This window comes from Leptopilina heterotoma, unplaced genomic scaffold, assembly GCF_015476425.1.
Source record: "Leptopilina heterotoma isolate Lh14 unplaced genomic scaffold, ASM1547642v1 Lhet_76, whole genome shotgun sequence".
NCBI classification, from domain to species: domain Eukaryota; kingdom Metazoa; phylum Arthropoda; class Insecta; order Hymenoptera; family Figitidae; genus Leptopilina; species Leptopilina heterotoma.
In genome coordinates this window covers 695,077-709,862 of record NW_025111175.1, presented here as the reverse complement: position 1 = coordinate 709,862, position 14,786 = coordinate 695,077, and the positions used below count along the sequence as shown (strand labels likewise).

The 14,786-nt window shown below is 25.9% G+C and overlaps 1 protein-coding gene across 9 annotated transcripts in view; it reads left to right on the top strand.

Annotated features, from left to right (window-relative positions):
* The window catches only part of LOC122510838 (diacylglycerol lipase-alpha), a 53,245-nt gene that overhangs the window by 24,503 nt on the left and 13,956 nt on the right, over positions 1–14,786 (top strand). For all 9 annotated transcript variants that reach the window (XM_043625766.1, XM_043625763.1, XM_043625767.1 and 6 more), the window contains 8 exons: positions 4,529–4,740; positions 9,281–9,385; positions 10,200–10,386; positions 10,482–10,566; positions 11,047–11,375; positions 11,781–11,976; positions 12,328–12,516; positions 13,833–14,123. In XM_043625766.1, coding sequence (XP_043481701.1) covers positions 4,529–4,740; positions 9,281–9,385; positions 10,200–10,386; positions 10,482–10,566; positions 11,047–11,375; positions 11,781–11,976; positions 12,328–12,516; positions 13,833–14,123 — 1,594 coding nt within the window. The remainder of the gene's footprint in view (positions 1–4,528; positions 4,741–9,280; positions 9,386–10,199; positions 10,387–10,481; positions 10,567–11,046; positions 11,376–11,780; positions 11,977–12,327; positions 12,517–13,832; positions 14,124–14,786) is intronic.

Below are 14,786 nucleotides of genomic sequence, written 5' to 3'. Positions count from 1 at the left end.
TTCTCTTTGCTTTTTTATTTATTCATTATTCAATATTTATCTATTTATTAATTGTTTAGTTCACAACTGAAAATAAAGTATAATAAAAATATTGTATTAAATTTTCATTGTTACTTTATTTTTCGGTTTTAATAATATTTCCACTAAATAAACAGATTTTAATTTGAAAAAATGAATTTTTATTTTTTAGGATCTCTTGTTTAATTCAATGGATCGAGTATTGTGGGATTTATTATCTGAGGAATATTAAATCGAGTTGATGTTTTATTTTCATGGAAATAACAATGATTTGTAAAAGAACATTGTTGATAATGAAAATAATAACAATAATAATGGGATAAAAGGGATGCTGTGTCTGAATGTTTTTGTCCGGCAAAGGCAATGATCAACGGGGAACAATGTTGCCTAGGATGAAATCGTATACAGAAGCCCACACAACATAAATCGATACGGACCGCACACAGCAGCCTGTCTGACAAACCCTCGTTTTCTAACAGTCTATTGCAACGATATGGTATTTTTTAAACCCCCTCTAGACCCTCAATTTCATCACCCCTTCTTCTTGAAATAGGCAGCGAGACGAGAGAGAGAGAGAGAGAGAGAAGGAGAGAACATAGAAAGGGCTAAGTACTTTTGTCAAGTTCTCTACAAGAACTCAGTACTAATTGTCCATTCAAACCCCACGAAACACTTTCTCTTAATTCGAAAGAAAATGATTCTCTTTACTTCGCAAAATGGTCCTGTTAAATTCTTCAGAATCGTTACTTCATCAATTTTATTCCGAATTTTTTTATTTTTAATTTTAACCCCTTTTTCTATTTTTAAATCATTGGAATTTTTATTTTCAATTATTTATTATTACCCCAAATAAAGTTTCTTTCATTTTTCCAAAATTCACACAAAAATGGATAAATTTTGAAAGACGTATAATATTTTTTCTCAAAAGACAAAAAATAGAGAAAAAGATAGAAATAGAGAAGAAAAATAAAGGAAATAAAGAAGAAAAAACGAATTTCTGTCCCTTTAAGTTCAATTTATTTAGAGATTTCTTCATTCTTCTCCCGCTATTTTCTTCCCTTGAAGGAAAACTGACAAATAAAGACAAAGGTGTCACAAAGTGCAAGATAAGTATAAAATAGGAAAAGATAAATTAGTGTCTTCAGAGAAGATTAATTGTGTGCCTCTCGTTCAATGAAAATTACAAAGATCGTGCGCCAAGATTAATTTTCAAGAAAATCCTTGGAGTAATGTTGATCGTGTAATTTCAAACATGCAATTTCACAAATTGTGAGATGTGCATAACTCCGCATGCTTCTGTTGTTCGTGTTTTAGTCTTTTCCACTCCGCTTTCTCTCTCTCTCACTTGTCCTACAACATGAAAGCACCATTAGCCCCGGTGGTTTCACTCTCTCGATTTCTCTCTCGCTCGTCAATTTTCTAAGCTAATAATTACCAAATTGAGTTTTCCCTCGACCAATTAACTATTATATCGTTTGCCAAAATCAGTTTGTTTTACAACAAAATCATCAACTTTGAAAACTTCACGAAATTTATTCAAATACTGAATTCTCAAATAGGGGAAAAATTTGTTAGCATTAGCAATATTTCTATTTTTTGTGGAATAAGTTATTTTATAGAATTCTCAAATAAGGAAAAATTTGTTATTTTTTTTTTTATTTTTAGGCAAAACTTTCTTTTTTTTAATTTTCAAATATGGGGAAAAATTGATTAAAAATATTTTTTAAGGAATACTTTATTTTACTAAATTTTCAAACCAATATTTCTATTTTTTGAGGAATACTTTATTTTACCAAATATTCAATATTTCTTTTTTTTGAAAAATATTTTATTTTAGAATTTTTTGTGCATTTTTCTATTTATTTACTTTTCTTATTTATTTAATTTTCCAGGGTTGTCACAGATCAAGGAAATCAGGTGAAAATCAGGAAAAGAAAATTGCTCACGGAAATCGGGAAATTTTATCAAAAAAATTATCAAATTTCAAGAATTACAAAAAAAATTCTGGTTTATAGTGTCCAAAAGCATTTTTGAAATACTTGAAAACCTTAAAATCTCGTTAGTTCTTTTTTATCTTAAAAATTTTTAAGTCGCAGTAAATTTTAAAACAATACTTTGATTTTTTTTAATTCAGTAACTAATTAAATTTGTTTTAAATAATTAAATTCTAGAATTGCTTTCTATAATTTATTAATAAATTACATTTAACTTATAAAAATATTTTATTTTTTCTATAGGTAATTTATTAATAAATTACAGTTAATTTACAAAAATATTTTATTTAACAAATAGAAATAGTTACAATTGTCATATATAATTAAATTTCAGAAAGTTTTGAAAATGATATAAACTAAATTGATTTAAAAATTTCAATTGCTATGAAAATATTAGTGACAATTAAAGATTTATTTTTAAATTATTTAAATTTTACTACTTAACTATTAAAATTTTTAATTTTTAATTTATTGAATTTTTTTTGAAAAAATTAGTAACAATTAGAGATTTGTTTTAAAAATTTATTTAAATTACAAGTAATTTTATTTAAAATGCTGAAAAATTTAGATTTTTGAGACTTTTTTATTATATTATTTAAAGATACTTTGAAAAAAAAATTATTAACCAAAATATTAAATTAACTAAAATTTTGTGTTTTTAAATCGAAAATAGTTAAATTTGTTAAAGAATTTCATTAGAGATTTAAATAATCGAATGTTCAGTGAATTTTAATTTAATTATAGGATAATACTTCAATTCTAGAGTTACAATCGAATCCAATTGAAATTTTTACTAATCAGTTAATTAGAAATAGATTTTAATTTAAAATTTGTTACTTATTTACATATTTTCCATTCAATTCGAAAAATTTTATTTAAAATTTTAAAAACTAAATTTATAAAATAGTTGCGTAATTTTTTTTAAAGGCAATTGAATTTTCATGAAGAGAAGTAATTAAAGCTTTTTGTAATTAATTGAAATTTGCGAAAATTATACTAAAAATAATTTAAATTATCCAAAAAATCTATTAAAAATAATTTAATTTTTTAAGAGTTTCATTGAAATTTTTGAAAATTATTATCGAGGGAGGTCTGCTACAGTAACTAATTTTATTTTCCAAATAGCTAGATGTCCGTAAAGTTTTAAATCAGATTTTAAAAAAAGTTATCTTTTTTATATAATCGAATTCCTTTGGCATTTTTTTATATGGAGCAGGGAAAAAGTCAAAATTCTGTCTCTGGAAATCAGTGAAAAGTTAGGGTAAAAAACAAATTTTTGTAGCTACTACCCAAATCTTATTTAACTTTTCGTATTTATTTACTTTTTTTATTAATCGACTTTTCTTATTTATTTGCTTATTTATTAACTTCCTTTTCTTATTTATCTATTTGCTTTTTTCATTAATTTATAGTTTTCATATCTATTTATTATTATTATTTATTTACTTTTCTTATATTATTTTCTTTTCTCTCAAGTTTTAATTTAAAGAATTTAAAAATTAATTTAAAGTTTAACTAAAGTCAAAACTTTAAATTTTGCCGTAAGAAAAATTACTTTTTTTGTACATTTAAGGTGAAATTTTTCTCGCTCAATTATGTGAATAATAACAGAAAGTAGATTTCAAGAGAGAAAATCCAAAAATTGTGCATTAAATAATACGCAATGGTGGAAAAATTCAGTTCACGTAAAAATGAAAATTCTCTGTATATGAAGTAACAATTGCTGTTGAATACAAAGAGGTGTTCATTTATTTAGTTTTTATACTCAGCATGTTTCCTTCTAGACACACTTCCAAATCGTGACCCTTTTTGTTTTTCCTTCTTTAATTTTTTAAACTAATGCGAGTACTATTATTAATTCAGAATCGTTTCTCCTCATCGGGTGTTACATTTATCATTACATATTTTGTACCCGTGATGTAAAAGGTGGGGATAAATCTTTTAAAAAATAGAAGAAAAAAAATCCCTTTTAAAACGTTCCATTAAATGTAGAAAACGAGAGAGAGAGAGAGGAAAGGGGGGACTTTTTATCATCTCCGCAAGTACGGAGGAACACATTTTTATGACTCGATAAAGTACGCGCTAGAAATGAAGAAATAGGTACATAAAATATTTTTAAATTGCACTTGCAGTTCGACAGAAAAAAAAAATTTTTTTTTTTGACAAATTACATGGGAATTGGAAATTTTTTTTTTCTAGAAAAAAAATATATATTTAAAATCCAGTGAGTATTTAGAAAGTAACACTGGATATTGTAAATTGGGTTTGTGAGAGAATGCAAATTGGGAATTTGAATAAATTTACATGGAATGAAAAATTCTGTGAACATTTTATACATTTATCTTTAAGGGCTCAGAGGAGTGAGAGAGTGAAGGATTTGTAAATTTTGTATTCGTGAATAAAGGGAGGAAAATATTTTTCATTTTTTTTTTGACTTTATTCACTGAGTTTATAAGGAATATTTGTTGAATATTTTCAAATGATATTGACCATATTTTTCTTGTCTTTTTTTTCAGGATGATAGTTCTGGCGTTGATATTGGGAATTCTTGAGTGGGATCGTGGCGTTTATTGCATCCTTCTTCTCTGGGACTATATTCTCGGCTACTTGACAATATTCATATTAACGATGTCTGTTGAGTTTTCTATTTGCTTGTTGGCGACGAGAGGCAGCATTTTGGATACAAATGCAAGAGCTCCAATGCCCTATCTTCTTTACATACGACTGTGTAAGTTTATTGAGAGAATTTTTCTCTGGAAAAATTTTTTTTTACGAAATAGCAAATTTTACGTGGCGAATATTTACAAATTTAAATTGATTTTGAATTTTTTTATTTAATTTTTTTGTATTTTTATGTCTGCCTCTGCATTTTTATATAAAAGTTTCTTGAGAATTTTATTTTCGAAATAGCAAATTTTCCGTAGCGAATATTTACGAACAATTTAAATCGATTTTGATTTTTTTTTTATTTGTATCTGCTTCTCTTTTATCCATTTTGATTTTTTCTATTTTACTTCACTGTTTACTTGAAAGTATCAAATTTACATCAATTTTTGTATTTATATCAATTTGATATTTTTGACAAAATAGTGTATTTTTCAAATTTTTTTCAATGGAAATTTTGTAGTCTTGAAAAATTGCGAATTTAAAAATGTTTACAAGTTTTTGACGATTTTACATTTCGAACTGTAGAGATGTTGTACATAAAATGAAATAAAACTTGCGGGCGAAAAGAAACTCTTCTAGTGTGGAATTAAAGTTTGATTAAACTTTTCGTTCTGAATGAAAGTTTGATCAAACTTAATTTTCTTGGGATTAAACGTTAATTTAAATTTTTTTTCCCTTTTGAATTTTTTTGTTGACAAAATATACAAAATTTCCATGAAAGATTATTAAAAATGAAATTAAAAGTAAACGCAAAAGAAATTAAGAGAAAAAGTAAAAAAAAGTTAGATGAAAAAGCAAACGAAATTAGAAGAAAAAATAAAGAAATTCAGAGAATAAGTAAATGAAACTAAAAGAAAAAGTAGAAAAAATAAAAGAAATTACAAAAAAAATTATTTTTTTCCTACAAAAATAGAATTAATTGAAATTTATTTTACTAGAAAAAATAGCATTCGTGTGGATTATAATATTTGCGCAATTATAAATATTCATACAGTTTTTTTTATATTCATCTTCGTTTGAAAAATCTTTTGAATTGTGAAAAATTCTCGAGACTTAATGAAGCATTCCTCTTGTCCTGTTCTTCGTAAAATGGGTCGAAGGTCGATGGAGTTGGAAAAACACCAAAATAAAAAAGAAAAATAGAAAAGAATCCAGAATTTATTAAAACAGTTATAAAAGGAATGGAATTTGAAAAAAAAATGAATTATTATTACATGAGAGTGGGAAGGAGGGGGGGGGGGTGAAATTATAATACATGAGCGACATTATTAAGAATTTATTCTCTTAGCATATTCTCTTCTTTTATAACAATAAAAATAAATGAAAAATGGATAAAAGACATCTCGTAAAAAATTTAAGTATAGAAAAAAGTGGATAATTTAAAAAAAAATGAGCTATTTCAGTGTCATTATTTAAATTTATTAAATTTTATTATTTAAATTTAAGTAATAAGGGTAAAATTTAAATTAGTAATTAGTGATTACTAATTAATAATAAATTAGAATAATAAACTTAAACTTGAATTTAAGGGTATTTCTCAAGAGTAATATTGTATTTTTTTCAGTACAATCGAAAGGTTTTGTGTTCTCCAAAAATTGAATTGTATTTGTAATTATTTAATTGTTTCGCGGATACACATAAATTTGGAAGACAACTCAAGGATCTGTCTCGTTAAACATCCTTTCATTTTCTTGACATTTTCTGGCATTTACTCTCGCGACCTGCTCACATTTCATGATGAATCGTATTTTGCAGAGTACTTCATGTAAAATCCAATTTGGGAAAATTATCCCAGTTCTCAGGGATAGAGAGACATAGAGAGAAGCGAGAGCAGTAACTAAATCTCAGGAGTAATGAACTGAATTTCCAGTTTAAAATTTTTTTCTTTTAATTATACAAGTATCTTTTGATATTTTAGATTTCACGTTTTCCCGTTTATCATTTTTTAAAACATCTTTAAAAATTCGAGTATTTTTTAAAATTAGTTTTTAATTTTATTTTTTTGTGGCTTAATTCGTATTTTTGTTGTTGCAAAATTTGAATTGTTTTCTATCCTTCTATTATTATCTATTGACCCCCTTTTTTGCGAAACTAGTATAAATTATTTTTTTTTCATTATTATTATTATTTTTTATGATTCGATTCGTGTTTTTTTTTCTTTTTTGCGAAACTAGTGTAAAGTTTAAAAATAAAGTTTCCATTGAATTGAATTTCTATTTAAATGTCAATACAATCGTGAAGGAAAGGTGGAAACTGGTTTTCTGGCCAGACACCAATTTCGCAGGCGAGGAACGAATATTAATAAGAATTGAAGCCACCCTTATAGGCATTTTACCCTAATAAACGATAGCTCTTGGGGGACATCGTTTACTGAAGAATTCGTAGATTTCTCTCCGTATCGAAAAAAAATTGTTCGTTTTTTTCCTGTAGAAAAAAAACTCAATTTCTTTTTCATTTCAAACACAGTACTTTTACTTTGTCAATTTATTGAAGATTTTCGATAAAAAAAATTTATAATTGTTTTCTTTCTCTAATTTCGATAAAAATAGGTACTTGATTGTAAATTTAATTTTTTTATTATTATTTCTTCTATTCTTAATCAATTATTTATTATTCATTTAGTTCTTTATTTGTTATTTATTTATTTATTATTTCTTTATTAATTAATTATTTATCATTTATTTATTTATTTATTTATTTATATAGATAAATAGATTTATTTTTGTTTTGTATTTGAATTGAGGTTTTTTTTAGATTCAACTCCTTCTATTTATATTTTGTTACAAAAGGGGGAAAATAATTTTGATCCTAATAAACTCGATAAGCTTTTGAAATAATGTCACATATTTTTTGTATGTGGTGGGATATTTTTATCAACCCTTAGAAATGCAACGTGAGGTTCTTCGCATAAAAGAAATTTATTAGAAATATTTTGTCATAAAAAAAAAACTGCAATTCTTATCGCACTGAAACATGTGACTGACAGAATCTTTCCTGGCCAGAATTTTTATTTTTTTAAATTTATATTCCACTTCGTAACAGTCACGGATTTTTTTTATTCTTAATAGAACAAAGAAATATAATAATAATGATAAGAATAATAAAATCGGAAAATAGGAATAAAAGTCGGAGTAAAGATAGAAATAATAATGTGAATAAAAATAATACGAATAATAAAAAAAAGAATAAAAGTATGTAATAAGAATAAAAAAGAATAAGAATAATAGGAATAATAAAGAAGGAATAGAAAATAATAGGAATAATAAAAATAATGATAATAGGACTAACGTAGAAAATAATAAACAGAAAAATTAGTTAATTAAACAGAAGATAGAACGAAAAATATAAAAAGATACAGAAAAAGATAAATTTTACGTGCATTTAAAATTGACCTTTTCGATTTTAAAATTAAGTCTCTGCTCCCATTCTTGAACTATTTCTCTTATAGATACAAATTTATCCCAAATATAAAAAACAAACTATTGATAATTTTACTCAAAGATAGTAAAAAGAATTGAAAAAATACTTGGCAGTATTATAATCGCCAAGTATTTCAATATTAATGATTTTTTCAACGCCTTTATATTTTAATGGATTATGATAAATTTCAGAGTACATTATTTCCATCAATTTTCGATGACTGCATATTATATAGAATAGAGAAATTTTTATGGGCATGTGACCTCATTTTCATCTGAAACAGATTAAATTCGTTTGATCTTTGAACTTTCAGAGTGCGGTTTTAAAGAAAGGAAAAAAAGAATCGACGCAAACAAAAAAGATTTTTGGACGAAAGCCAAGAACAAAAAAAAAAAAAAAAAAAGAGTGAGAGAGAGAAGAAGAAAAGAGGATGGATTTTCCTCTCATGTTCACTTTAAAACCTGTAGTTCGCTGCCAATCTAATGTTTTCCGATCACGTACTGTTTATTCGTTGATGCGTGCAGTGTCAATTTTCTCTTGAAATATTTTTCTCCTTACTTGATCAAAGTTGGAGGAAATTTTTATCGAAGCTTTTTTCTTTTTTTGCGGGGGGTAAACAAATTTTTTACTTTGACAAAATGAAATTGTTACGATTGGAATTAAAGAATTAAAGAAAGAACGGTTTTAATAAAAAGCAAATAGTAATTAATAACTGTCGATAATTTCTCTGTAATTTTTCTTTATTTATTTTTTTTTAAATTTTTATGTTACATTAATTTGAAAGAGTAAATGAAAAAAAAACTTTCAACCTGAAATATGTTTTCTAATAGTTTCGGAATGAGGAAACTTTTTCCCATTTTTGTAAAAAGTTTGAGGAGTTTTAAGCTATAAATACGAATTGACGTGCGTTATGGAGGCAGTGATGGAACTTTTTTTTAAAGATTTTAGAAAGTATGAGGGAAATTTGTGGATTGGGGCTTATACATATCATGCCTTGAGTACTGTATAGAGGGAAATAATTTCACATTGGAGAAAAATTCCCTCGAGACTTTATAGGGATGAAAAGAGAGGAAGAGTAATTGAATTGTTTTAAGTTTCTTATGTATGCAAATTTAAATTGTAATTTTAATTTAATGAGGGAAAATGAGAATTTAATTTTTGTTTTTTGTATTTGATTGCAGTTTTATTATTAGTTGAGACGGGATGGTTGTGCGCTGGTGTGACGTGGTTAGCATATTTCTATCAATCTTGTCCCGTGGATCAGACGAAAAAGGACATTATGTTAGGTGAGTGGATTTGGAAAATTTATTTTTAACAAAAAAATTAGAGAAAAATAAAATAATAACAAATGAAAAGATTTTTAATCAATAAAAGCGTATTTTTTTATTATAAATAAATTATTTTTGTATAAATAAAGTATTTTTGATTGAATAAGAAATTTTCAATTTAATAAAAGAATATTTTCTATTCAATGAAAAAAATCTAGAGTAAATATAATTTAAATAAATATTTTCTATTCAATAAATTAAAAATTTTAAATACAAGAAATTATTTTTAAAATATATAAGAAATTATTTATTTAGAAAAAAAATAAGAATAGAAACGTGTTTGAGAGGAAAAAAATATTAAGATATTGATCATCTCGACTGTTTTGGTACGAAATGAACGTCGACAATTCACTTTTAATTCATTCTTAAAAAAAAAGTTTTGCTCATTTCGCCATGAAGTTAAAGTTTCACGAAGTGAATTTAAATTTGAAAAGAAAATTTATTCATGAGGTTTTAGTTCTTTAAAATTGGAAATTACTCGATTATGTTAATAAAATTGTTATTATTTCTTTTTTCATCGAAAAATATGAATATAATTTTTTTCCATCGATAAATATATATTTCTTTTCATAAAAAAAAGAATTAATATATTTTTTCCATTAAAAAAAAATATTTATTTTTTTTTCCATCAAAAAAAGAATAAATATAATTTTCTTTACCTACATAGAAAAAGAATGAATATATTTTTTTCCATTAAAAAAAAGAATGGAAATAGTTTTTGTTCATGAAAAAAAGAAATGAAAAATATATTTTGAAATTTAAAAATTTACAGCTCTCATTATTTCGAACTGGTGTATTCAAGCGTCAGTTGTAGTGACAGTGTGGTGTACATATGATACTGCAGGCAGGTCCTGGGTGAAAATGAAGAAATATCAACGTAGTTTACGAGAAGCTGAATCACGGGGCGACAGAATGCACTACAAACGTAGCGGTAGCAGGAATAGAAATTGGCGACAACGGTATTGTTTTGAAAAAAAAATAAATTACAACTAAGAAAAAGAAGTAATTATAATTGAAAAATTTAATTTAATTAATTTTGTATTTTATTTTGCAGAAAAGTCATTCGTGCCTATCAGGATAGTTGGGACAATAGATGTAGAATGTTATTCTGCTGCATGGGAAACTCCGATAGAAATAGAGTAATTCTCCTTTTATTCGAAAGTTAATTAATATTTAAAATTTTTTATTTATATTCTGTAATTTTTATTTTTTTCTATTTTTTCTCTATTTTCGATTTTTATATTTTTTTACCTTTTTATTTTATTATTTATTTTATTTATAAACATCCCCGCAGTTCAAAAAGAAGCAAAAATTTCTCTTTATTTCCTTCTTTTTACTTTTTTCTTTTTTTCTAATGTTATTATTTATTTTATTTATTTATATTAAATAAACAACATGCGGGAATGTTTATAAACATTCTGTCAGTTCAAAGGAAACAAAAATTTCCCTTTTTTTCTTTTTAATTCTATTTTTTTTCTATTTCTAATAAGACTTATGATTTATTAGCCAAGTTTTGTTCTTTAATTAAAAGTTTTTTTCCTTCTTAATTTTAACGTTTTATTTTGAGGAAGAGGAGGAAAAAAATCTTTTTTTCATATTCCAATTTTTTTTCCCTCTAGAATTCCTTTGCGGATATTGCGAAGCTATTGAGCGATTTCTTCAGGGATTTAGACGTAGTTCCGTCGGACGTCGTGGCGGGTTTAGTGTTATTACGAAGATTTCAGAAAATTGAACGAGAGCTGATCGTGAAGCAGGGAAAGAACGATATCCATGAGTTCCTATCAGGAGTGCCAATCACTCCTCGCACTAAGTTCCTGCACTTGACCGAGGAAGAAGATTTGAAGTATTTCCTGCCAGCTGTTCATTATATGCACTTTGCATTAGCCGCTTATGGCTGGCCACTATTTCTCGTCTCACAGTCCAGTGGCCTTTGCCAATTATGTACAAGGTGATTTTATTTTTTAATTGTTTAAATAATTTTTTTTCTTAATCAGATTCAAAATTTAAAGAATTCGACTTATTAAGTACATAATATTAAATATTCTTGTTTATTATTTTTATTTTAAATTTTTAATAAAAATTTTCGCAGGAAATTCATTATTGTTGAATAGAATTTTATTAAAACTTAATATAGATTTTTTATTTTTATTTTTTGAGTCTTTCATTTTCTGGACAATTTGCAGGATTATTTTAAGTCATTTTTTTTCTATTTTGTTTTGTATTTTCAGAGTCTTAGCTTCTAGATAATTTACAGGATTTTCCAGCAAGTGTTTAGATTCTCGGGGAATGGAAATCTAGAGCAGAAGCGTTGATGCGATTTATTGGATAATAATTTTTTTTCTCCCCCTCTCAGATTAAGATGCTGCTGCTTCTCATGCAAAGGAGAAGAAGATGAAACTATAGTCGTCGAGGATAACTGCTGCCAATGCAATTACGCTGTACTTCGAAGATTGGTGGAGATCGGACAAGTCGAGGTCGTTTATGCCACTTACCATGTCGACGTTGGCGAGACTCCATTTTTTGTTGCGCTAGATTACACCAATAAAAAGGTGACAAATATTGATTTTGAAAAAAGAAAATCTGTAGGAAAAAAGAATTTGAGAAAGAAAATAATTATTTTAAACTGAAGGGAAAAAATATTTTTAAAAACAGATTTTTAAAATTTAATTAAATTAAATTAAATTAAAATAGAAACAAAAAAAAAAAACAAAAATGAAAGCATAAAAAAATAAAGATGAAAGAAATTGAAACAAAGACATTTTGAAAAAGGCTTTTCCGGAAGAAGAAATATTTTTTTAAAATAGAATTTCTTTTTTTCGAAAAGTTATATTAACTAGTGCGCCTTTTTTTCTGCGAGTAATGAGTGTAAAGTACTAATGAGTGTTGTTACGATTTTCCAGGTGGTGGTTAGTATTCGCGGGACCCTTAGTCTGAAAGACGTGATGACGGATTTGAATGCAGAGGGTGAAGTATTGCCATTATCACCGCCTAGAGAAGACTGGCTAGCTCACAAAGGAATGGTTCAAGCCGCTGAGTACATTCGGAAAAAACTCCACGAGGAGGGAATAATTGACAAAGCCTTTGCGAAAGTGAGTTTTCATCGGTTGAATAATACTTCAAATTAGACTTTACTACTTAACAAACAGATTTCTTCAATTGAAGAAAGTACTTTATCCGCTCTATGGAAAATGAAATTTTCCATTTCCATTTTTCAATTAACTTTCAAAATTTTTAGTAAATCTGGAAAATCACGAAATAGCCGAGAATTTAATTTGACCGGAAAAAAATAATAATTAGTTACCATTAGCTATTTTGGTAGGAAAATATTACTATTTGAATAGTCTCCACCCTTCAGCAAAAAATTAAAAATTATCAAAAATGCAAAAACCCGAATTTCTTAAAATTCAACATTTTTTCTTCTCATTTACTTCATTAAGCTTCATTATTTTTTGGCTCTTTAAAAATACTTTACTTATTTAATAGTCTTCACCCTTTGGTAAAAATTTAAAATTATTAAAAATTACAAAAAATTCGAAAAAACGAATTTCTTAAAATTCAACATTTTTTCTTCTTTTTTTATAGCATTTAGCTTTATTATTTCTGTGTTCTTAAAAAATACTTTACCCAATTTTTTATCTCAACCCTTTGATTAAAAATCTAAAATTATCAAAAATTATCATAAATTCAAAAAACCGAATTTCTTAAAATTCAACATTTTTTCTTCTTTTTTATAGAATTTAGCTTCATTATTTTTGTGCTCTTAAAAAATACTTTACCCAATTTTTTATCTCAACCCTTTGATTAAAAATCTAAAATTATCAAAAATTATCATAAATTCAAAAAACCGAATTTCTTAAAATTCAACATTTTTTCTTCTTTTTTATAGAATTTAGCTTCATTATTTTTGTGCTCTTAAAAAATACTTTATCCAATTTTTTATCTCAACCCTTTGATTAAAAATCTAAAATTATCAAAAATTATCATAAATTCAAAAAACCGAATTTCTTAAAATTCAACATTTTTCCTTCTTTTTTATAGCATTTAGCTTTATTATTTTTGTGCTCTTAAAAAATACTTTACCCAATTTTTTATCTCAACCCTTTGATTAAAAATCTAAAATTATCAAAAATTATCATAAATTCAAAAAACCGAATTTCTTAAAATTCAACATTTTTTCTTCTTTTTTATAGAATTTAGTTTCATTATTTTTGTGCTCTTAAAAAATACCTTATTCAATTTTTTATCTCAACCCTTTGATTAAAAATCTAAAATTATCAAAAATTCAAAAAAACTGATTCTGAGTCTGATTTTATTAATATAAATTTACAAAAATATAATTTATTAAGTTTTCAAAGTGTCTTTTCTTTACTAAATTGACTTTTCTTTTTTCCTTTCTCAAATAAAGGATCCAGAGCAAGGCTCTCGTCAGTTTGGACTGGTTTTAGTCGGACATTCATTGGGAGCGGGAACAGCGGCAATATTAGCAATTTTACTTCGACAAGAGTATCCGGACTTGGTGTGTTTTTCGTTTGCACCGCCGGGTGGTCTTTTAAGTACGCCTGCCCAACAATACTCACAGGAGTTCATTACGTCCGTAGTTGTAGGAAAAGACGTTATACCAAGGATAGGATTGAGACAAATGGAGAGCCTGAGGGCGGACCTCATCAACGCTATCAAGAGAAGCGTGGATCCCAAGGTGGCTATATATTTTCCGATGACTTCCTTTGCTTGATTGAAAAGGAAGCGTATAAGACTGGGGTTGATTATTTAATTTCTATTCCCCCCCCTAGCTTTCTTGATTAACATTAATGATGCGCTGCGCAAATTTTTCACAATTCGTCATAAATCAGTTTTTTTTTTTGCAATTTTTCAAAGAGTTTAAATATTTTCTAATTACTCTCCTCAAAAAATCGAGTTATTGTAAAAATTCAAGGGGAATTATTTTTATTGTTATAATTAAAATACTATTATAATTATATATAATAATCGTCGTGATTCCAGATTTCCGGATCTCTGTCCACACTTGAAGTTAGTTATAGTTATTCTTTTGTTTTTTATACGTTTTGATAGAAAATAGAAATATACATATACATATACATACATTATAATAATCGTAAGTTTCCTTTCCGTTAGCAAATTATCTGCATTCATTTGTTTGTTTTAAAAATTTAATTTTGTGGGTTAAGTATTGGCATTTTTTATATATTTTTTAATGTCAAACTTTTTAATGTGGAAAATACTTAACTTATTAAATTGTCTCGACTCTTTGGTAAAAAATCTAAAATTATCGGAAATTATCAAAAATTCAAAAATCCGAATTTCTTAAAATTTAACATTCTTTCCTCTCTTTTATAGAATT